This window comes from Toxorhynchites rutilus, chromosome 1, assembly GCF_029784135.1.
Source record: "Toxorhynchites rutilus septentrionalis strain SRP chromosome 1, ASM2978413v1, whole genome shotgun sequence".
In the NCBI taxonomy this organism is placed as follows: Eukaryota; Metazoa; Arthropoda; class Insecta; order Diptera; family Culicidae; genus Toxorhynchites; species Toxorhynchites rutilus.
This window is the reverse complement of record NC_073744.1, coordinates 166,437,353-166,462,074: the sequence shown is the minus strand read 5'-3', so window position 1 is coordinate 166,462,074 and position 24,722 is coordinate 166,437,353. Positions and strand designations below refer to the sequence as shown.

General features: G+C 37.9%; 2 protein-coding genes across 3 annotated transcripts in view; both read right to left on the bottom strand.

Moving 5' to 3' along the window:
* LOC129761855 (probable ATP-dependent RNA helicase CG8611) overlaps nucleotides 1-22,263 on the bottom strand; it is a 29,704-nt gene extending 7,441 nt beyond the window's left edge. The window contains exons 1-2 of one of the 2 annotated variants that reach the window (XM_055759665.1): nucleotides 22,101-22,263; nucleotides 20,011-22,027 (exon numbers count right to left, since the gene is read on the bottom strand). In XM_055759665.1, coding sequence (XP_055615640.1) covers nucleotides 20,011-22,027; nucleotides 22,101-22,154 — 2,071 coding nt within the window. In that variant the 5' untranslated portion in view covers nucleotides 22,155-22,263. Of the gene's footprint in view, nucleotides 1-20,010; nucleotides 22,031-22,100 lie in introns of both variants that reach the window. The other variant, XM_055759664.1, reaches the window with a different exon arrangement.
* Nucleotides 22,264-22,585: 322 nt separating this feature from the next.
* Nucleotides 22,586-24,480, bottom strand: LOC129761579 (jerky protein homolog-like). The gene is made up of 2 exons (XM_055759316.1): nucleotides 23,381-24,480; nucleotides 22,586-23,231 (listed from the first exon to the last, which is right to left on the bottom strand). Exons 1-2 carry the CDS (start codon nucleotides 24,478-24,480, stop codon nucleotides 22,676-22,678), a joined length of 1,656 nt encoding a protein of 551 aa, XP_055615291.1. The 3' UTR covers nucleotides 22,586-22,675.
* Nucleotides 24,481-24,722: the final 242 nt, after the last annotated feature.

Here is a 24,722-nt window from a genome sequence, read left to right as displayed (position 1 = left end):
CCACAGAGGTCGACACTGCCGCTGTGCAACGTTTGATGGGAGGAATCACCAGAAAAGTGAGAAGTTTCATCAGAAATGAAGAAAAATAATTTTAAGGACATTTTTTTGTAAAAGTGCAAGAATATATCTTTCTTTTGGTTGATCACTCTTTTTTGTATGTCATTCTATCTCCGAGATATAAATGATTTCTTCCGTACGGATTCTAACTGGACAAGACTTTATTAGTGTCCCTGAGATTACGTTGTTCACACAGGAAACGATTTGAACCAAAGTTGATTGTTTGATTATATACTAACATCTGAGCTATTTTCATACGCTTTATAAAAATATATAAATGCAGCGTGGATAATAATGACGTTACCAGTTGTTTACTTCGGGAACGCAATGCCTTGTTTAGTATGCCGTGGGTATTTCATTCATCCTACTTAAGAGGGTATTCAAGTCTAGGAATTTGGAAAAAAAACTCTAACTTCGGAGTTGAGGTTTAGACACTCTGGAATACTTTTCGAAAATTCCATTATTTATGGTTATAGTCATTTTAGTGATGCGGTATCTAATCTAAAGCAGCCGTGACTCAGAACTTCAAACGCGTTTTTCTCCAAGCTGACATACACGATATCTCAAGTTCTACTAAACCGATTCTGCAAACTTATTGCAAATTAATTGTTATACATCATCTCTGATGAACCGATAGAGAATTACTGTTTTTTTAATGTTACTATTTCAAAATCGCCATTTTGTAAAAAAAAACATGTTTTTGACTTGTCCGAGATTCATGCGATAACGGCAGTTTCACTAATTCAGAATCTGTTAGATTTTTTTTGTTTCAGATAACCAGAAGGGCTGAGAATCGTGTACGCCATGGCCCACCTTTTTATCAGCTATTTATCAGTTTAGACTACTTTCACTGCATTCAGATTTATCTGTTTGTTTGCATTTTATTAATTTAATTTTTTTTATTGCTTTTATATTTTACTTGTTTTTTCACTTTTATCAATTCTATATATGTCAGTTTTATCAATTTTGAATTTTTTACCAGCTTTTTCAGTTTTATCAGCTTTTCCGAGATTTAACCGGTTTTAAGGTTATTCCGCCTCATCAGCTTCTAGACATTTTATTAGTGTTTTTTACTTCAATTTTATATGTTTCTTTGCAATTTCAACGATTTGATGTTTTTTTAGTTTTATTAGTTTTTCAGTTTTACCAGTTGTTTTTTTTTAAATTTTATCAATATTAATTTAATAACCTTTTTCGTTTTTTTCCAATATTATCTGTTTTTTTTTGTTTCAGCAGTCTTCATTAGTTTTGTCATTTTTTTTTCTTCTTGTTTTACAGTTTTTTTTTGTTCCATAAGTTTTGTATTTTTCCTCATTATGTTTTAAGATTTATTCAGTTTTGTCTGTTTCTGTTGAGATTTAATCGGGTTTATAGATATGAGACATTCCATTTTATCAATTTTAGACATTTTATTAGCTTTCTTTGCATTTTAAAGTCAGCTTTATCATTTTTATGTTATTCAGTTATTATATATTTTTTAGAATTTTACCAGCTCTTTTCTCAATTTTAAAAGCTCTGTTCAATCAGTTTTGTAATATTTATTAATTTTTATTTATTTTATTTTTCCGTTTTGTAGTTTCTTTGTAGTTTCTTCAATTCAATAATTTTTTGGGTTTGTTTTTTTTTCATTCTCAATTTTATCAATTTTATGATTTTTGTTCTATTTTTTCTGTATCATCAGATCTACCAGTTATTTTTCCATTTCTATCAGTTTTATAATTTATTTCAGTTTCATCGATTGTATATTTTTTCTCAGTATTATTCACGTTTATCGGTTTTTTTTCCAGTTTCGTCAGTTTCTTAACCAGGCTTAACCGGGTTTACTGAACATTTCATAATTTGTTTTACACGTTACTTCAGTTTTATCCGTCTCTTCGCAATTCCATTATTTTGAAGGTTTTCTAGTTTTTTTTTTTCAGCTATACCAGTTTTTAGTATTTTCTGTTCCAACCAGCGTTGCCAACTATAATTTTAAAAAATCAGGAAGAATGAAAATAAAAATCAGGATAAATCAGGATAGCTCATAATGGGTTGTCCGAAAAGTTGATGTCGATTTTTTGGGAAAACAAAAACATAATTTTCAATCAAAGCATTATAAATTCATTTCATATCCATGGTTCTGTTTCACAATCTTTCGCCACCTTTCACACAACTTAAATAATCTATCTTCCCAGAACATGTAAGGAGGATGCTCGAACACAGTCCATTTGAATTTTTTCAATGGCTCTTGAGTTACGCGAGCAGTATGTAAACTTCACAAGTACGGCGATGAAACAGGCGTTCGGCGGTCAACGATTCGATAAAACTGAAGAAATTCGTGACGCAATTACATCGTACTTCGAAAAGTTGGACGCTACGCACTTCACGCTCGAAATAGAAGAACTCGTGCCACGCTATGAAAAATGCCCCGAACGTTACGGCGATTATGTAGAAAAATAGAAAATAAAACGTAGATTACGAAAATCATCTTGTTTTTGGCCCTAACTTTATTTTTCCGCGATTTCTGAGGTACTGAGGCCATTCAATTTATTGAACAACCCTCGTATATACAAGTGCGAAACGGAGAACTATCATGACAGAAAACGTTGATATTGTAACCAGTATATTTATTACGAATAATGTAAAGAGTACAAAAATCAGGAAAAATCAGGATCATTTCAGAAACATCAGGATAAATTGAGCGTTCGTCAGGATATCAGGGAGCGTGCTAAAAAGTCTGGGAAATCCTGAAAAATCAGGAAGGTTGGCATCTCTGGTTCCAACAGTTATATAATTGCTCAATTTTTTTTTCATTTTCATAAGATTTTTCTGTTTTGTCAGTTTCTATGGAGGTTTCATCGTGTTTTTAGATTTATTAGTTATCCCATTTTATCGACTTTCAGACATTTTATTATTATACTAGCAGACCCGGCAAACTTCGTCCCGCCTAAAATTTGTTTTTTGACCTCGGAACATTCACGTTTTTTACTTAGCGCAAGCTCATGCGTCCAGTCCAATCGCAGAACTGTTCATTGATTGATCTTCTTATCGACCCCGTTGAATTTACCTTTTACTATAAAATTCCAAGTACTTCTACCAATACCCATCATTATAATATCAGATTATTTTCAGACAAAATTCTCGTTAAAGATTTTCCAACCACTTGTAAATAACATGTTTCTCCATTACATGGAAGAAATGTTTGATACAAAAACTATGATAGAATAAAGACAGACACCCACATTTAGTTCTGTTTGCTTGATTAGTTCTTGAATTATGGAGAAATGTATGCTTCATTAGTATGGCGGTCAACAACCCCCCCCCCCTTAAAGAGCCAGGAGGAGTGTATATTCACCATAGAAACGTTTCGTGTCCTCTAAAACCTTCGCATGCCAAATTTGACTCCATTTGCTAGAATAGTTTTCGAGTTATGCAGAAATTTGTCTTTCATTTGTATGGCTTCTCCTTTCTCTCTTCTCTCTTCTATCTTCTCTCTTCTTTCTTCTTTCTTCTCTCTTCTCTCTTCTCTCTTCTCTCTTCTCTTCTCTCTTCTGTCTTCTCTCTTCTCTCTTCTCTCTTCTCTCTTCTCTCTTCTCTCTTCTCTCTTCTCTCTTCTCTCTTCTCTCTTCTCTCTTCTCTCTTCTCTCTTCTCTCTTCTCTCTTCTCTCTTCTCTCTTCTCTCTTCTCTCTTCTCTCTTCTCTCTTCTCTCTTCTCTCTTCTCTCTTCTCTCTTTTTACATAATATATCAACAAATCAGAGATGTGATTTCTGTCGTTTTTAAGTTATGATTTTACAAACTGAAGCGAACATTTTTTCCCCCTTTTTTCAAAAAATGACTTTTTCAAAAATTCTTTTTTTTTTAAATAAACTTTTTTAAATACAGGTCCGATTTTGAGATTCGACATATCAATTTGAAACTATTTCTTTTTGGAAGAAAAATCACTGGCGAAAAAATAGGATCCTGGTCGCATAGATCCAATCTTTTCGCTTTGGAATATTGAACGAAGACTGGAAACAAGATAATTTTGACAAACCATCAACCAAAAACGAAGAGAAACAGATCTCCGGTTTTTGAGTATGTTACGAAAAATCCTCAGCTTTCAAGGAAAAATATAAAGCAATATAGCGCTATCCATCTTTAACCATGAAAACTATTGAGAAAAACATCAATAATTCACAATCAATAATTACAAAAAACAAAACTAATTTTTTTGCAAATGTGATATTTTTTCATTGGCTCGAGTTTGATATGTCGATCATCCGAATGGGTCCAGAGGTTCAAAGGTTATGTTTTTTTTTGAGTCAGTTTTGGAAAAAAGGAGAGAAATCACATCTCTGAATGTTGAATATGTTATGTAAAAACTTGTTTTTCAGCTTTCACAGCTATAGATTTCAGCTATTAAAAAAAATGCGCCCTCTAGTTAAAGACCATAAAAACAACAACAACAAAAAAACAAAGACAATCAATAATTACGAAAGAAAAATTCGATTTTTTTTTGCAAGTATAGTATTTTTCCAAGAAATTAGCTGATTGCTTCCAATTTGATATACCGGTCATCTGAATCGGTCCAGTAGTTCAAATGTTATGAATTTTAGAAAAAAAGTATTTTTTGGAAAAAAAGGGGGAAAAACAAAAAAAAATAAAAATACGGGTCTAATATTTTTATTTTGTGATAAGAAACAAAACTGCCACTTTACGTGAAAATCTTGGAACCACTATATCGGTTAGGCATGGATTGGCTGTATAAATGCAATGATTTTGAGGCAGTTCAGGGTTGCGAGGTAAACCTCAATTTTGAACTTTTTTCTCTTTGTAGGACTTATTATCGCTTTCAGTTTCAAGCACTGTCATGCTGTGTGCCCCGAATAAGACCAATTATAACAATTGCATATCTTCTTCCCAAACTGACAAACCATAAGTGGAATTACTCCATATTGCGATAATCACCCCTTTTTCTCTCTTCCTTCAGACTGCGAACGGGTACTACATCTTCAATCAAATTAGGACTTCCATTAGACTGCTGCTCATATCTGTTCGCTGATTCGAAACAGGCCAAATCTGGATAGCTGTAGCAGCAGCAGCAGCCAAACAAAAAAAAAAACAGGGAACCCCCGTCAGGATACATAGAGACATTGGCAATAGTAACAATCCCAAAGGCACGAGTCGCACACGGCGACGGTAATTCGATATTTAAATGGGTCTTACAAAACCACTTTCCCCACACACGCGCGCGCTAATGTTATTTTGACGCATGAATAATGTGCGTTTGTTTTTTGCACTCGTTATTGTCGAACTGAAAACAAAATGACCAGAAGCAAGAATCGCACCTTTCAAATAGGCCCAGGCGATTGTTTTCATCTGGTCGAATTGAGTCGAACACTGTGACAGTCGATGAAAGCGGCGCGCCCGAGGGCAAATTGGGCTCGCAAACAAAGACCCTGCGAGATAGAACCGCTGAATTCCCGAAAAATAATTGAAGCGAACGAATTATGTTATATAGTTATTATTAGGCTTGTTTGATAATAATTTTCCTATTTCTCGCTTCGGCACTTTTGTCGCAGCGGGTGGGCCCCTCCGATAATCGACCCAAAAATATCGCACTGTGTTTTCCACCCCTCTTCAAACAAACGACGGCGGAGAATGAGTGGACGCTTCTCGCGACTCAATGAGCTGAGGATTTTATTGTTGTTTCTGGTGAATTTAATTACGGTTAAAAACATACATACACACATTCCAAACGGTAGTTGGAAGAACGGTGCGATAATATTCTGATTTTTTGTCTGGATGAGAGTCGAGGGACTGTTCCGTGCAGAACGGGGGATCCTAGAATTTCGCCTCGTTTGGTATCGCTTTTCCAGCAGTGAGACGACGAGAGATACTCCGGAAAATGGAGATAGCTATAATGGAGTGAGCGAGCAAGCGAATGAATACATTATTATAGTGGCGACGGTGGCATATCTCTTCCAATTAGGGGAGGAAATGAAATTAAGAGTATAATGCATAAAACCAATTGTAACACAACAATAAAATATATATCCAAGCGAGACACACCCGGCGACGAGCGATGCTAAATTTTAACATGTTTCTCTTTCGCAAAACCCCGAACCCGACTCATATGAGTTGAGTATGGGGCATGCAATCCGATTCGGCATCATTGGGATGAATCGAACGGTGGTTCTACACGGTTCTATGGCTCTTGGGAGGGGTGAAATTTCTGTGACTATTATTGTTGTCGTTCACCCGGTTGTGGAAATCGAGGTACTTAACGCGACGTTCGGAATATCCCTCGGAGCTATGGTTATTATGGTGTTTTCCTTTGTTCTGCCATGTCCCGATTCAATGCCGGCACGACAGGCTGTTGCTATTTTTATGACAAATTGTATGGGAGGATTGTTAGTATAGCTCTAACGGCGATTTAATAACGTCATTAGAAGTCATTCGAACTTGGGCTGTCGTTAATCGGCTATAAGCAGTTGCAACAGGGAATCATGTAGGAGGTCTGGTGATGGCTGTTGGTTTATTCTGTCAAATTATGTGACGGCGTTTGATCATATGAAATTTAATGAATACAGAAAAATCAGGAATATGCTGAATCGTGACTATGAGAGCAAAATAAACTCTTCGAAAAACAGGGGTACTAAAAGAAAAACTTCAAATCTCCAGCTTACTAAAGTTCTATTCACTTAGAATCCGGAATAACGAAATCAGTTTTATCTCGGTATGGTTATGATGAAATAAAGTTGAGCATTCGTAAAAGTGAATTTTGATGAATTTTCGTACTTTTCTTCGGATCCCCTCCTATAAAGTTTGAATAACCTTCTCGCATACGAATTCGCCGGATGGCACTGTAGTTAGAGTTGTATTTTTTGGCAATGTTGTAGTCCTAGGTTTGCATTAATTGTTCCCGATACCTTCAACCTCAGCTTCCGATAGTAAGTTTCACTACGACGCGCGCTCTGATCCATCCCAACAACAGTTGTACGTTCACGGAAACGTTTCAGTACATCATAAATGGTCGATTTAGCCGCTTTCAGCAATTTCGCGATTTTAGTACCCCTGACCATGCCGGATTTTTAATGTGAGTATTTAAATCTTTTTTTTCCTCTCAGTTTCCATCCTGCACATTTTTTTTTTCAAAACAAAACGGCTCAAGGTGGAACTTATTTCAAAATATTTCAGATACGCCTACTACGACCGCTGCTATAAAATGGAAATCAACTAAATAATTCATAAAATTAAGAGAGTTTGGAGGAAAAATTTAAAAAAACGGAATCGAAAATTCAGGAGAAAAGTTTAAAAAAACAGTATGTTCAGAATAATTAGAAAAAAAACAGAAAAAATTCAGAAATTTTAAAAACTAATCCAGAAAAGTTATAAAAAAATAGAAATTCATATCACTGTCTCTTAAATTTTGATATTCATTCAATAAAATTCAGACGAAGACATTCAAAAAATATGAAAAAATGTTTAAAAAACAACTCAAAGAAATTGAAAACAAATCAGAAAATTAGTTCAAACTCAGGGCCTTCAATTGACCATCTTTGTGTTGTTATAGAATAACTACGTCCACGCAACCATCATCAGCTATGGAGATCGATCCACGGTGGAACAAAGATCGATTCATCCATACAACTGCTCTGTTCTGCAAGAAACATCGGGCTGCTGTTCTATAAATAACCCAACAATGATCAAATCAACTGTCTCCGCTGTCCGGTCTGCTGAACAATGGAAGAACAGATAGAATACCCGTACGCCGAAATGGCTACTAGAGTGTAATTTACCATAATGTAATGGAACAGAAAACCTAACGCCTAAATGGCTACTACTTCTACTGTGTAATTTACAATTTATAGAAACATAAACATATGTACATGTACACGATAAAAAACCCGGCTCTGTTACAGATAAAATGCTAATGAGCCTGATAAATAAATAAATGGGATAAAAAAAATCAGAAAATTCAGAAAATTTTCAAATTAATCAGAACAATTTGTATAGAAAATACAGAAAATAATTTAGAGAAATCAGACAAGAATAAAGTAAATGGAAAATTCAGAAAATAATTCAAAATGTTTTGAACAGAATGTTCAGAAAATGATTCATTCTAAGAAGTTCGAAAATTTGAAAAGCCCTAAAAAATGACAATTGAATCATTACAACATTAGCAAAAAAAGACAATTGGATCAGAAAATTCAGTAACTAATTAAGAAAGTAAAAAAAAACTCAGAAAATTCGGAAAACAATTCAAGACCATATCGGAATTGAAATTAGAAGATCCAGAATGTTAATAAAGTCCAGCTAAAAAAATCATGAAAAAAATAAATAGCCATGAAACGAAATTCAGAAAGTACAGCAAACTTAAAAGATAATAATTTATTGAAATAAGACAAAAACAAACAAAAAAAATGAAAAATTCAGAAAATGATTCAAAGTAAAAAAAAATGAAAATAATTTTTAAAAAATTGAAAATTTGAAAATCCAAAAAATTAAATGATAATTTAATCATAAAATTCAACAAAAAAATCAGAGAATAAAATAAACATTTATAGAATGATTCAGATGATTCAAAAAGTACATAAAACTTAAAAGATAATAACTCAGATACATCAGACAGAAACAAAAAAAATGGAGAATTCTGAAAATGATTCAAAATGTTCTGAACAAGATTGAGGAAATGATTCAGAAAATAATTTAAAAAAATTGATGACGTGAGAATTGAAAAAATGACAGCTGAATCATAAAATTCAGCAACTATCGGAAGTACAAATAAGATTCCAGCGTTTTTATGAAAAGTTCAACGTTTAATTATTAAAAGAAGAGGAATCACAGATTATTCAAAGTACTGTTCATTACTAGCTACAACCTTTTCCCATCGTTCTGGTATCATACGGATTCCACGTTGAAATAAGGACTGGTCTTTTGAGGCAATCCAGGCATCGACCCATTTTTTGGTATCATCATAGAAGGGAAAATCGCTGCTCAGCCAGGTCATGTCTCATCGACCGGAACAAATGGTTATCGGAGGGAACGATGTCTGGTGAATACGAGCAAGATTTCCCATTTGATGTTCTCCAGGTAGTTTTTGACACCAATTGCTACATGGGACCGATTTTGCAGAACCACATTGTCGTGTCTATCGGTGTATTGCGACCTGTTGTCCTTCAGGGCTCGACAAAAACGCATCAGTTGTTATCGGTAACGCTCTCCTGTGATAGTTTTTCTTTTTTTGAGTAAAGGGTGTGTCACATCAAATTGCATCACGGAAAAAAACGCTGTTTCGCCCAGTAGACCAATCCTTTTGAAAATTTTAGACAGTAAAATAAAAACTATTAAACAACTTTTGGCATTTTCTTTTTATTCATACTTCGAGCCCAAGCCCGTATGCTCGCACCTTCCTCTTTACCCCGTCCATAAGGTTCTGTACAACGTCAGGTTGTAGTTTTTTTTAAACAGAAATCCATTTTCTCTTGAAGTCCGCCTCCGATTTGACAACTTTTGGGTTCTTCCGGAGGGCCTGCTTCATAATCGCCCAATATTTCTCTATTGGGCGAAGCTCCGGCGCGTTGGGCGGGTTCATTTCCTTTGGCACGAAGGAACCCCGTTGACTTCGTACCACTCCAACACGTCCTTTGAATAGTGGCACGAAGCGAGATCCGGCCAGAAGATGGTCGGGCCCTCGTGCTGCTTCAATAGTGGTAGTAAGCGCTTCTGTAGGCACTCCTTAAGGTAAACCTTCCCGTTTACCGTGCCGGTCATCACGAAGGGGGCGCTCCGCTTTCCGCAAGAGCAGATCGCTTGCCACACCATGTACTTTTTGGCAAACTAGGATAGTTTCTGCTTGCGAATCTCCTCCGGAACGCTGAATTTGTACTCTGCGGAGAAGAACAACAGGCCCGGCAGCTGACGAAAGTCCGCTTTGACGTAGGTTTCGTCGTCCATTACCAGGCGGCTTCGTCAGCATTTCGGTGTACAGCTTCCGGGCTCGCGTCTTCCCCACCATGTTTTGCCTTTCGTCGCGGTTAGGAGTCTTCTGAACCTTGTATGTACGCAGGCCCTCCCGCTGCTTGGTCCGCTGGACGAATAAACTTGACAAATTCAGCTTATTGGCGACATCCCGGACCGAACTTCTCGGATCACGTCTAAACTGCTTAACTACGCGCTTGTGATCTTTTTCACTGACGGAGCATCCATTCTTGCCGTTCTTCACCTTCCGGTCGATGGTTAGGCTCTCGAAGTATCGTTTTAGTACTCTGCTGACCGTGGATTGGACGATTCCCAGCATCTTACCGATGTCCCGATGTGACTCCGGATTCTCGAAATGAGTGCGCAGGATTAATTCACGATGCTCTTTTCCGTTCGACGGCATTTTTCCAAATTTACGAAAAATTGACAGTGAAGCATGGCCAACGTGATCTATACACTCTTATCTGATTATAAGCGAAAGCTGAAGATATAATTCCTAAAAATTTAATTTCTACAGCGTTTTTTCCGTGATGCAATTTGATGTGACACACCCTTTAGCTCATAAGAAATGACTCCGAGCTGATCCTACCAGATACACAGCATAAGCTTGGAACTATGAATATTCGGTTTTGCGGTTGATGTTGATGGCTGGCCGGGCTTAACCCAAGCTTTTTTACGCTTAGAATTGTCGTACCGTATCCACTTTTCGTCACCAGTCACAATGCGGCGCTGGAAACCTTTTCTTTTCTGTCACTAAAGCAGTTGTTCGTAGGCGAAAAAGCGCCATTCAATGTCTCTCGGGTTCAACACATATGGGGCCCAATTGCCTTGTTTTTGAGTCATTCCGAGATGCTTTAAACGATCTGAAATTGCTTGTTGTGTTACTCCCAAAATTTCTGCAAGTTCTTCTTGTGTCTGGCATGGATCTTGATCGAGTACCTTCTCCAATTCTTCATCTTCGAATTTTTTGACGTAGGTTTACGTCTTTCGAGAACATATTGGGGTACAAATTAAAAATAGAAAATCGAGCACATCGTGAAAATTGTCCAACTTCAAACGCTTATTGTTCAGTCATTTCATGATGGATGAATGAAATTTTTGCATCTATCGATTTCGGCACTCCATAACAATTTTTTATATTGAATAAAATAATATCTGTCATGAGACTAACTGTCGAACAATTGAAAAATCTCAACCCCTATCCTAACGGAAATATCCACTTGTAATTGGTCGAAATTGACGACACATGCGAAACACATCGACACATCGAAATTGACGACACAATCGACATTGCAAATTCATGAAAGTAGAGGGATCTTTTGTTCCCACCGAAATGTGTTCCCTAACAGAGACATCAAAACCAAGCTGCCCGAGTGAAATCGGCATTGCAAATATATGCAAGTCGGGGGCATTTTTATATTGTAAGTAGGGTGAGTGATACGATTAGTTCTAGCAAATAAAATTTAAATTTGGAACTTTAATGTTGGTTGCTTCGTGAAATTTCATATCAATGACCGATCATGTATTGTGAAAAAGCACAAGTGTAACTGTAAAATTGTATATGGTAGCAGTTGTGTTAAAAATGACTTGATATATGAAACGATTTATTTCAATTTTCATAAATGAAAACCAAGGTATGTTCCCGCTCGAGATCGGGTCGTTCGGTTTAAGCTGTCTGTTTTGTTGTGTTCATTTTCACCCAAGGAAACGGTTAACAAAGTTCATGCGACAAGGAAAAAATGGAAAAGTGAAGAAATATTCCAAAAAGTGATTTCCCATATCCTTCTTTACATAGTGTATTAGGTGTTGTTAGTTCAATCAAAATTCGCATTGGGTTGAATAAACACTCAGAAAGAAAGTAAAAAAGTATTACATTGGTGAGTTTTTTTTTTCTTTATTTCATCCATACATAACACAGGAGGCATCTCGTCTAGGGTCACGGAGGCGGGTTTCATCATATCTCATTCCACTTCAGCATCTTCTATCTAATACGCACCACCCAACGACTGTTTACCATACTTCTATCATCATCACTCGGTAAACACTGGTGGAGTGAACAAACAATACCCAACAACCAAACAAAATTGCCACCAAACCATTATCAAATAGTTTAATGATGTAATTGTTCAAATATGTCCAAAATCAACAGATAGCCTAACGAAATCCTACGTCAACTGTGCGGTCGTGTCTCGTACACAACACTCCTGTGACTTTTATCTTAACTTTTTCTCCAAAAAAATCTGTATTGACATCTGTGTTAGGTTTATAAGTCCTTGTCATTGATTTGCAGAGACATTATAAATTAGACGATGTTGATTGTGTCCACGTAATGCCAGGAAGCATATACACTGTAGTAAAAATACATTGCTTTATTAATGTAATGGAAATGTATTCAGTTACCAGGGGATGCTTGTTCACATTGGGCATTATAATAAATTTCAGGTACACACAAAAATGTAATGATAGTAATGAATTAGAAGGTAGCGTAATAAGGCTAAACTGGAAAACTATCAACCCTTGAGATGGGCACATAAAAATTTGTATAAAGCTAATTCTTAGGATATTCATTTTTTTTAATTTCTATTTTTTATTGAAACTTTGGTTGTCCAACCATTTGATGGTCCAGCAGATGATCCTAGAAGCTATTGTTTTGTTCTCGCCCAGTTCAGTAGCTTCTATTTCTACATCTTCAACACCTACGTAGATATCTTCAGGAACATCAGATTTGATGTTTTATTCTTGGCATATATTACTCACGAAAGTAAGATAAAGTATTCTGGTGTCCGAATTAATCTGAGTGAATTCAGGTGTTTCTGTTTGTTTTGTTCAGTTCAACAGTCACTAGTAAAACGTAGCTCAAAAAACAGTGAAATAGGATTTCTGTCGTAATTGAATCTTTCTAGGTTATGTTTAACGACGGATTCCAGTGAGAACGGGCGAATTCAGCATTTTCAATGGTTCGAGCTTCAATATTTCCTGAACTGATTTAATCTCTTCCTCCTCCACCTAGTTGTGCATTTTCAATTCATTTTTATAATATATATATATATATATATATATATATATATATATATATATATATATATATATATATATTATATATATAATTACTCGAGAATTATTCAAGTAAATGGAACGAAATTTGGCATGTGAAGCTTTTTGGCTGCAATAAATGTTTCTATGGTGGTTAGACACTCCACCCCCCTCTCTAAGGGAGGGGGGGGAGTGTCTAACCACCCATACAAATCAAACACAATTTTTTGTATAACACGAGAACTAATCAAGCAAACGAAACCAAATTTGGCATGTCGAGATTTTAGGATGCAATGAATGTTTCTATGGTGGTTCGTCACTCATCCCCCCTCTCTAAGGGGAGAAGATGGGGGGGGTCTGTCTTCATTAAATCATATTTTCTGTATCAAACATTTATTCCATGTAACGGAGGAACATTTCATTTGCAAGTGGTTGAAAAATCTTGAAGGAGAATTGTGTCTGAAAATGATCTGATATTATAATGATGAGTTTTGGTTGAACTACTAGGAACTTTTTACTAAAAGGTGAAGTCAACGGGGTCCATTAGAAGATCAATCAATGAACAGTTCTGCGATTGGACTCATGAACATGCGCTTAGTAAGAAAACGTGAATGTTTGAAGGTATTGATAACAAAAAACAAATTTTGGGCGGGACGAAGTTTGTCGTATCAGCTAGTATTTAATATATTATAACGCTATCCCCTTTATTCCGCGCTGCGAGTGACGTGAGATAGCAAATGTTATCACTGTTTTGTGGAGTTCACCTTACTTTTCTGCTCCTATTTGATACCCGAGTCGAGAACATATGAGGACAAGTCTCCGAATCTCACCTAAGTGACAATCTATAATCAAGTAATTCGCCTGCGGGAACACCGTGACTTGAGTCACTTTACGCAGCTCGCCGCGGGGAATGAAGGGGTATATGAATAAAATAGATGAGATGGGATAAAATATTATGAACGTTAAGCCATTATTGCAACGTTATTTTAAAAAATCTGTAAATTATGTATGAAACACAAAAAAAAATGTAATTTGGATCTGTAGATTCTTGGTTTAAAAAAGGCTAAAAAATCTGTAGAAATACAGATTATTATGTAGATATGGTAATCCTGTTCGAGATGCATTCATCGATGCCTGTTAAAGCCATTAAAACACGTTCTTTATAATCTTGGCTCAGGAAACACATCTCATTCGGTCCCAGAATCGAAGCTAGCTGCTCGAGCGTATAGAGGCCCGTGAATTCATTAAGGAATAAAACGGAATTTGGTTACGTAACGATCACAACTAACCAAAGAGTTATAGTGTATTGATGGTTGAATATGAAAAAATGTACACTGAGAAAAAAAATTAGTACTCTTTTTTTTTTATTTACAAAATAAAAATTCAATTTGCAATATCCAAAATGATGGTAAAACTATTTTTGACGAACTTCGTGGAACATTGAATTTTTAGGAATTTTCGAAACTTCGAATTTTTGTATGTTAACAATAATTTTTAGCGATAAATTATGAATCCTGATATAATTTAAAACAAAAAAGGTTATTATCAGTCTCCTTCTAAATATAGCCATTCTCGAAATATTTAAAAAAAATATTTCTAATTTATTGTCTTTTTTATAGTAAATAATCCCTTTTAATATGTTTGTCGTGTTATACCGTCATGTTCAAGAAATTTTATGAATTTTCTTATAATTTCCAACATTTTTTTTGATTGATTGAAGATCTTAATAAGATAAAAAAGATTTTTTAGTTTCGCTACGTTTTGCATTAACCCACATGTCTTCGAATGTTTCGTAACGTAACTCCTAAACGTTTGTCTTTACCATAACAATGTATTTGGAAAAGTTGTTGGAAATTATAAGCGAATTCATAAAATCTCATGAACATGATGGTATAACACGACAAACATATTTAAAGGCCCTATTTACTATTAAAAAGACAATAAGTTACAAATATTTTTTTTAAATACAGTCAACTCTCCCTAACTCGATGTTCTGTATCTCGATATTTTCCCTAACTCGATGGATTTCATGGCACCTTCGATTTTACAAGCATTCTTCTCTCCATAACACGATACCTCCCTAACTCGATGCCTCTCTTACTCGATGTGTTTTGATTCATTTTTCCATGGATTTTCACCTCCCTAACTCGATTGATTTTCGCGTACATGGTTTTGTGCGTTATTACCTCAGATTTCAATTGCCCTTGAAAGTGAAGACGGAGTGTTCGTGTCATCAAACAATTTCTTTTCAAGTATGGAAAACCACGAGAAACCTTTCAAGCGAACAATCAAAACGCTAACCATTGCGCAAGGTTTGAGCATCATCGAGCAGTTCGAAAAATATGGACGGAAGGGGTCTGAAGCTGCAAATAATTTCAGTATTGCACAAAGTGCGGTATCAACACTACTCAAACTAAAGTAAAAATGGAATCGGAATGGAAAATTGTATCTAGACCAAAAAGCATATAAGGTTGGTCAGAATCGAGAAGCTGGAGCGGTCAATGAATTTTTGTCTTGTCAAGCTAGACAGAATAATTTACCCCTCTTCTATTCTTCGGGATATGGCTTGAGAATTTGTCCAGAAACTGGGAATTCCTAACTTCAAAGCACAACCAACATGGACGGGAGTGATATTCCGCTGGCATAATTAATGCGTCGTGAGCTTGCTGATGTCGACGGTACAATACCGTTCGATTGCTCAATGTCTTTTAATAATTAGTGCAAAAAGGACCAAAACGTGATTTGCTGTGATCTGATGCCAGATACCGATATACTGGAAAGTGTTGAAAAACCTGAGAAAAACGCTGAAGATAGTAGTTCTATTGAGATGTTAATTCGAACGTTTAATCAAACCTGAAGAATATGTCCGGAGTATTGAAATCAACTGAAAATGTTCCTGTGAAACTATTCGAACATTTCTTTGTGATTGAACAGTTCCTGCGTGATCGTTACAATTCAGTTTGAGTAACATACTTAATCAATATTTTCTTTGTTAACCTAGTGCCTCATGCAAGTTGGACTCGATTATATACAAACTCGATTATATATGATTCGATTATGTAAAATTTAGGACTCGATTGTATACAGTTTGAAAAAAAAAGTTTTTTTTTATAATTCAAATATGAATAATTTCAAGAAAAAAAAATAACCTTTAGCATTAAGGTGAAATTTAAGTGGCTTTTATAAGTACAGTGGGTTAAAAATCGCGATTTTTGAAGATTTCGATTGAATCTTCATCAGGAATTGTTTATATCGATATTGCAGCGAAATTAAGAGAGATAGAAGTTGGGCGTCAAAGAACAAATTGTAGAGAGGTTAGAGAGCTTTAATTTAATTGATAGAAACAATCAAGTTTAGTATGAATTTTTAGGATAAAATTAATAATTACAAATAAAAAAAAAAACTTTTAAATTTTCCACTTCAAAAATGTTTAATCCACTAATTCAGATGTTGCACTACTATATCCTGTACTAAATTTTCTCATCTTTCAAATGAAAGCAACAAAATCGGATTACGTAGCATACTTTTCAATGTAGAGTCAGTTTGAGCCAACAGAATCCGAAACAAAGAAAAAGTTCTATAAGTCTGTCATCGTTGAAATTCTAACATATGCGTAGAAGGATTTTTTTCGTGAAATATAACCGTCTATCACCTCCTGAAAGATTCTGGAAAAAATATTTTTTTTATATGAGAAAGGTGTTTTTTCACTTTAAGGGAATGAATCAAAAATTCAAATTCATACCATAATTGGGACACTTACCCTAATATATGACAATTTGAGACATAAAAAAAATTAGGAAAAAATGTTCTGTATCTCGATACCTCCCTAACTCGATGGTCCCTTTGGATATCGAGTTAGGGAGAGTTGACTGTATCTCGAGAATGGCTACATTTAGAAGGAGATTGATAATAACCTTTTTTGTTTTAAATCATATCAGGATTCATAATTTGTGGCTAAGAATGATTGCCAACATACAAAAATTCACATTCGACACATACGATGAGTCTCGAAGTTTTGGCAGGAATACCCCCGCTTACTCTTCGGTTCACAGAATTATCCTACAGATTTCTCATCCGTTGCAAGATCATGAATCCATTGGTAATTGATAACTTCGAAAATCTACTCCAACTGACTCCTCAGTCAAGTTTTATGTCTTTATACCATGAGTACCTTACCCACGACGTGCACCCTTCACCAGGCATCTCCAACCAAGTTTGCTTCCCATACTTTTGCAATTCCTCTGTCATTTTTGATCTGTCCATGCGACAAAAAATCCATGGAATCCCAGATCATCTACGCTCAGATTCTATTCCGCCGATATTTTCGGCAGAATATGGGGGCATAGTTAGATCTGATAAAATGTTCTTTACTGATGGTTCTCACATAAACGGGTCCACTGGCTTTGGCATCTTCAATGAAAATTCCAGTGCCTCTTTCAAACTCAAAGATCCTTGTTCCGTGTATGTTGCTGAACTGGGTGCGATATACTACGCACTGGGGATCATTGAAACATTGCCCATCGACCACTATTTTATTTTTTCAGACAGTCTCAGCTCATTAGAGGCAAACCGCTCAATGAAGGTTGATAAACGCTCATCTTATTTCCTAACAAGAATAAGACAACTATTGAGTGTTTTGGTCGAAAAATTATTCAAGATTACCTTAGCATGGGTTCCCTCTCATTGCTCGATTCCGGGGAATAAGAAAGCGGACTCGCTAGCTAAGGTGGGCGCTTTAGAAGGCACTCTTTTTGAAAGGCAAATTGCTTATAATGAATTTTTCCACATTCCTCGTCAGTATACGCTCGTAAGTTGGCAGCGCATGTGGAGTGGAGATGAGTTCGGTCGTTGGTTACACACGATTATCCCTAAGGTCTCGACGAGGGCATGGTTCAAGGGATTGAATGTAGGTCGTGATTTCATTCGCGTGATATCTCGGCTTATGTCCAATCACTACAACCTAAACGCGCATCTCTATCGCATTGGGCTCGCAGCAAACAATCTTTGTGATTGTGGCGATGGCTACCACGACATCGAGCATGTTGTCTGGTCGTGTATCCGGTTCCATGCTGCTCGCTCTCAGCTCTCTAGAGCACTAAGAGCACAAGGCAGACAATCGGATATCCCCGTCCGGGATATCTTAGGTAGCCGTGATCCTGATCTTCTGCTTCATCTATACCTGTTCCTCAGAAACACCGATGTCAACGTTTAATGATGTTTCCTTCGTTGTGTCCACGTTTCATATCCCTCCTATCCGATCGATAAACTTTTACTTAGTCGCGGCAATACATACACACACTCTTTACAGACACACGGGCCAAAGGTTGTGCAGTCCACTGATCATTCAACAAGAGCCAAAGGTTGTACCGATCATGACAACTCTACACGAACTGATGATTGCGCCGGCTAGTGACCATTCTATCCTGGATTCCTCGAGTCGAGAAAGACGCACCACGCTAGATATGAGGTACAGACTAGGGGGGCGTTGCTGATTAATGGTCAGCTGCATCCCAATAGGAAGTATCCCGTGTCGGGCACATGTACAGAGCATTGGAGACAGCAACATCCCAATTACGAAAACACTTGTAATACTAACCTCGAGCCAACCGCGAGTAATCGGTTACATATTACTAACATAGATAATAAGAAAAATTGTATTGAACTCCCGGTCCCGTGAGGCTAACGCCATATGAGCCTTTATAAAAATATATATTTTGGAAAAAAAAAATACAAAAATTCGAAGTTTCGAAAATTCCTAAAAATTCTATGTTCCACGAAGTTCGCCAAAAATAGTTTTACCATCTTGGGCCCATTTTTTAAATTTTCTTCATGACTTCTATTTTATATGAAAAAATTGGAAAAAATATAAAAAAATACATATTTTTTTATATCGCAAATTAAAATTTTATTTTGTAAATAAAAAAAGAGTACTAATTTTTCTTCTCAGTGTATATTTTTTTCAAAATAAGTCAACAATACTCTATAACTCTTCCTAACACACTATTTCGGTACGACTCATATTTTTCGAGATATAAATTATCAAAATTTCTCTTACTAAAATCGATACGCCCTTTTCAAAAGTTACGCTTGAGTAAAAAAATTCCCAATTGCTGTGAAAAACTCATATTTCCTCCAACCCAAACGGAATACACACTTTCATTGGAATCAAAAATACAAGTTTTTGAAATCTGCATTTTTGAGACGATTTCATTTGGAATTGCTGGATAAGGAACAAAACTACCGCTTTTCACGGAAATCTGAGAACCACTATTTCGGTTTGGCATGGAAAGGCAGATTAAGATTCAGATTGAAATCATAACAAGCTTACACTATTGCCTAAATCTTATTCCGGACTAATAAAGCACGAACGCAGACCATCCTTCCGGAACAGAGCATAATTCAGCCAAAATTCGACATCACTACCGCTGGGAAGCCTATCACCCACAATTCCGCAAATCACATTTCCTTCTCGATGCCAATTCCTATTGTTTTCGGTTAATGACAAATACACACCGACCCCAAATGAGGCCAGGTGTAATTCTCTGCGGCTGCTCCAATCCAATACATTTGCACAGCGCAGCATCTACTTCTCGCGCTAATGCACTGAAACACTATGGCCACCATTGCTGGCGAAGGGACGGCATGCTGACAAATAATATCAATTAAATCTAGTGGTGCCACTTTCGGGTTGTGAATTTAGGCTAGACACTACTAGGACCGATAGGACCCATAATTAAGGCCAATTTCGTCCGCTGTGACTGCTCGGGACGACGATATCGGCTTCGAGATTCAAGCGAAATGTTGGATAAGTATGCTAATATCAATTGAATTTCGAATTTCGGGGGGGAGGAAAAGTGTTTACATACGAGCGAAATTAATCCAATTTTATCTGGTCGTAATATGTTTGTGGCGCAGCGAGCGAAAGAGGACCATTTTGGTACGACAGTGAATACGACATTAAAGCAAAACAACTCACCCTTGCACGCCCCGCTGAAAAGTTCCTTTTCCGCCAGAACCAACTTCTCGAATCGATGCTGCAACTCAATTGCCGCCTGTTCTTTGTTCTTATTTTTCCTCGCCTCAGTGCTATTCAACATCAGTCCAACCCGGTTGAAGATGGGATCCACCTTCTCCTCGAACAACCGGATCTGTTTCCCGGTGAGATATTTAACGAAATCCACCTCCGCCGGTTCCACGAACAAAACCGCCTTACCGCGTTGGCCGGCGCGGGCCGTCCGCCCGATTCGGTGCACATAATCGGCCAAAATCTGTGGCGCGTGGTACTGCACAACCAAATCCACGCACGGGACATCGATACCTCGGGCCACCACATCCGTACACAGCAGCACTGCCGATTTGGACTCCCGGAACTCCCGGAATACCGAACTGCGTTCGATTTGGGTCATTTTTCCGTGCAGCTTGAAGAAACTGACGTTCGGAAGGAGAATCGAACCATCGGAGCTCGCCTCCGTCTCGGATTCCGATTCATCATTTTCCTCATCCTCGTCGGAGCTGTTCTCGTTGTCCGAATCGAGCTTCTTTTGGGTTAAAACTTCAACCATCACGTTGTAGTGATAGTCAACCAGGTCCTGAGTGGCCATAAAAACCAGCGCTTTATTTGCTTTCCTGTTGAACTCATACGCAATCACTCCGCTGAGGGTGACGAGGCGTAATTTAGGTGGGATTACAATGTAGTTCTGGCGAACCGTGGCCGGAATGGTGATTCGTTCTTTCATATCCTCCAGATTGACGTTATCGAACCTCCGTTCCACAGCAATGTCACTCGTGTCGATGTAGGCAGGCTCTTTCAGCGTCAATCCTGCCAACTCCTTCACTGAATTCGTCAAAGTTGCCGACAGAAGCACCGTTTGGACGCCGGATTCCTGTTCCGCCCTGTCCCGACGCGTTGCTTTAATCGACTCCACAATCTCCTTCACGTCTTTCTCGTAACCCAGTTCCAGCAATCGATCCGCCTCATCCAGAATCAAATAACGCACCGAATCCAGCTTCATCGACTCGGTATTCTTAATATGATCACAAAACCGCCCCGGTGTCGCTATCAGAATATTCAACCCCGCCCTCAAACGAGCCTTCTCGGCTTTCCGCTTCTCACCCCCGCACAGATAACCGGACACAATCCACGTGAACGGCTTGAGCAACTTCACAAACAGCTCATACGTTTGCAGCGCAAGTTCCCTCGTGGGAACCACAATCGCCGCCAGGATGCCATCGCTACGTGCAATTTTCCTCTCGCGCGAGTGCAACATTTCCACCAAGGGCAGTGCGTAGGCTAGCGTCTTCCCGGAACCGGTCTGGGCGCGGACGAGGGCATCTCTTCCCTCCAGCAACTTCGGGATGGACAAACTTTGGACCACCGTTAGCTTCTCGTAACCCAACAGATCCACCACGTTTTTCTTCGAGTGGGGATGGATGTCGAGCGAGTCCAGCGTGGAATCACTGAAAACTTTCTCCGTCAGTGGGTGAACCTCCGGCAGATCTACCTTAGGCATGGCGGTCTTCATCCGATCGAACATGTTCGATTTGTTGTGCTTTTTAATCTGTTTGAACTTCTCGCTGAGGGAAAATTGGGATTGCGTTTCATTATTACCACCCTCATTTCGATCTTTTTTAAACTTCTCTGAGAACGACGTTTTTCGCTGTTCATTGGAATCTCTCGAAACTGATTTTGACTCCTTAACAGGATGTACTCTTCTGACCGCTTCCGGCGATTGCAAAGCGAGCGATGATTTTCGATTTGCATTGGAACCGTTTGGTCCATCTCCTCTCTCCTCTGCAGGTTCTGATTTCTTGCTCTTCTCTGGTGGTTTCAATGTGAACGGTGCCTTGCTCTTTTGATCGCCCTTCTCTGCAGACAGTTTTTCAGCAGCAGGAGCCACCCTCTTTCTAGCCACTATCGCCTTCACCGGTTGACTTTTATTGAACACCATGGAAAATTGGCCACCTCCATCCGTTCCGCCGAATGATTTGTTTTTCTTCTGGAACCACAGATTATGATGCAATGTAATGTTTCGTTCTTGGGATGAAAGAATAACAAACTACCCTTACCTTTTGCACGATTGGCTCACTATCGGTGATAAAATTGCTTAGCATTAAATCCATTTCGGGAGAAGTGCTCTAAAAACTGCTAAAATCAACTAAATCGTGTATAAGCACTTCAAAACACACCGCACCAGACCGGGAATCAAAACAATAACACGTGCGAGACATGCAGAGAGCGAACAGAGAGAGAACTGTCAAAATGCCTCCACAGTCCCTGTGGCTGTGCACAGCGCATATTAGGTAAGACAAGTTTTCGCATGAATTCCGATGAATAAGCTGTTTTTTTTAACTACAGTTGAATTTCACTCGTTGGGCTATCTTTAGTTGGGCTTCGATTGAGTTGGGCTCCCGTTCGTTGGGCTATAGCCCAACTAAATCGAAGACAAACGTCAATTCTGACAACGTAAAATTTTTTTCGAGGGGCTCGTGGATGGTGTTTTTAGGTTTAAAATAAATTTTAAATGAATCATTGAAATAAATAAAATCGAATATTATTCAACAAAAACAATATTTATTTTAAACGTTTCAAACAAAATTAAACAAACCACGTAAATTCATTTTCAACAAAATGGTAGAGTTCTTCAACATGCTCGTTTTAGCCATTCAACTTCAGTGATTTTCGAACGTAGCGCGTTCAAACGGCATACTTCTGCAACATCATGCTTCATATAGCGAACTAGGCAATCAATTGACTTGATTGCATCGCCAAAATCAGGATCTCCGGTACTAGTAATGGAAGTATCAAACGAATTACTTCCATCTTCTGTGTCTACCAACCATTCTTCTTGCATTTCAGGTTGATCTTTCTTGAGAACTGATGACAAAATCTCGTCATCAGAGAACACTTCACTGGTTACCCAATCTGGATTATGATCAGCATCATACACCTGATCTTTGATCCACAGATCAATATCTTGCTCAGATGTTTTTGTTCCTGCCAAACTGTCAATCCTGGACACAAGCGCTTTGAAGTCATCATCGGCCGCTTTCGAGTCTACATTAACAGCATCCTCCGGCAAACCATCGATCAATTTCTTCCACGAATTACGTATAGTTTTGTCAGATATCTCCTCCCAAGAGGTTGCCAACCACGAAATACACTGTTGAAGATTAATCTTCTTCAATCGTTCATCGAAACTAAAGAGGAAAGTACATAAATAAAACCTCAATTAGAATTTGAATTTAAATTTTGAAAAAACACAGACGAAAAACTATCGTGCGCATAGTTTTGTGTTTATATTTGGAATTAATTACAAAAATTTAATGTTTAATATTTGGAAATTTACCTTAAGTGTTCGTTTTCCAGAATTAATGCGAGCATCAGTTTTCTTTTATACTTTCGCTTGATTGCATTGAAGACCGCTTGGTCCATCGGCTGGCATTCAGCAGTTACATTTGGTGGGAAGTAGATCACTTGAATCAGTCCATCGTCACTCTGTAGAGATTCGTCAACGTCATAATGACTGGTGCAATTATCAAGAACCAGCAATGCCTTTGGCTCCAATCCTCTCTCGGCCGAAAATTTTCGAACAGCGGGGACAAACTCTTCGTGGAACCATTGACGGAACAACAGTCTGGTCATCCAAGCCTTTTTGGAATGATTATATGAAACGGGAAGTTCTTCGATGTTGATTCCTCGTGGTTTTGCAGCAGTGCAAATGAAATAGAACGGAAGCTTTAGGGAACCATCTATGTTGGAGCAAGGCATAAACGTATACCTTGTCTTGTTTTGCTTCCGTCCGCTTGCCACGGTCTCATCACAGGTAACGACAGAGTGTGTGGCTAGGAGCTTGATGAACAAGGCAGATTCATCTGCATTAAAGACTTGGGATAGTGATAGCTGCATTTCCTGAATCTTCTTCTGTAGAACCTTCTTGAAATTTAGGTACGCTTCAACGTTTACCGATGCCTTTTCTCCTGTTACGGCTTTCACGCGCAATCCAAACCACTGCTTAAAACGATGCATCCAGCCATCCGAAGCAGAAAAACCGTGCACCGCATAGAGCCCCCGGTCCTGGAACATCTTAAACAGCAGCTCCGCCTTTGCTTTAAGAATATCCACTGTCAACAAAATGTTGGACTGCCGCTGCTGTAAAATCCAGATGTAAATAGCTTCTTCCAGCAAAGGGAACGTCTGCTCTTTCAATGTTTTTCGATTATTTACACCATATTCCTTGAACTTGTCCACCGCCTCACGAATTGCTTCTTTCTTTTGGATTATTCTCGTGACCGTAGAAGATCCTACGCCGTACTTCTTCCCAAGAAAGTCATGCGTACCACCTCCTGCTTCAAAATCTTCAATTATGCGAACCTTCTCCACCAGCGTCAGGAAATTGCTCCTCCGTTTCCGGTTAACGTTCGTACTGGATCCTTGCAAACCATCCATTTTGAGCCTGGCGATCGAAATGAACGTATATTAAATCTACGCTAATTTTAATATCAAACTTCATTAAGAACTTACCAATTAATCCAACCTAGAACTAAACTCAACCACGAATGAAATAAACGTCAGTGGTGTGAAAACTTTTCTGCGTTTCCCATAACAACAAACAATCGGTGTGACCCTCGATCGATTTTCGACTTTGACAGTTCAGCCCAACGAGTGAAAGTCTTTCACAAATTGGGCTA

Excerpts from the sequence above, each read along its gene's own strand:
- LOC129761579 (XM_055759316.1), bottom strand. The coding sequence starts at position 24,480 with ATGGATGGTTTGCAAGGATCCAGTACGAACGTTAACCGGAAACGGAGG. Across the intron at positions 23,232-23,380 it reads CTGGAAAACGAACACTTAAG|TTTCGATGAACGATTGAAGA; the intron begins GTAAATTTCCAA and ends TTTCCTCTTTAG.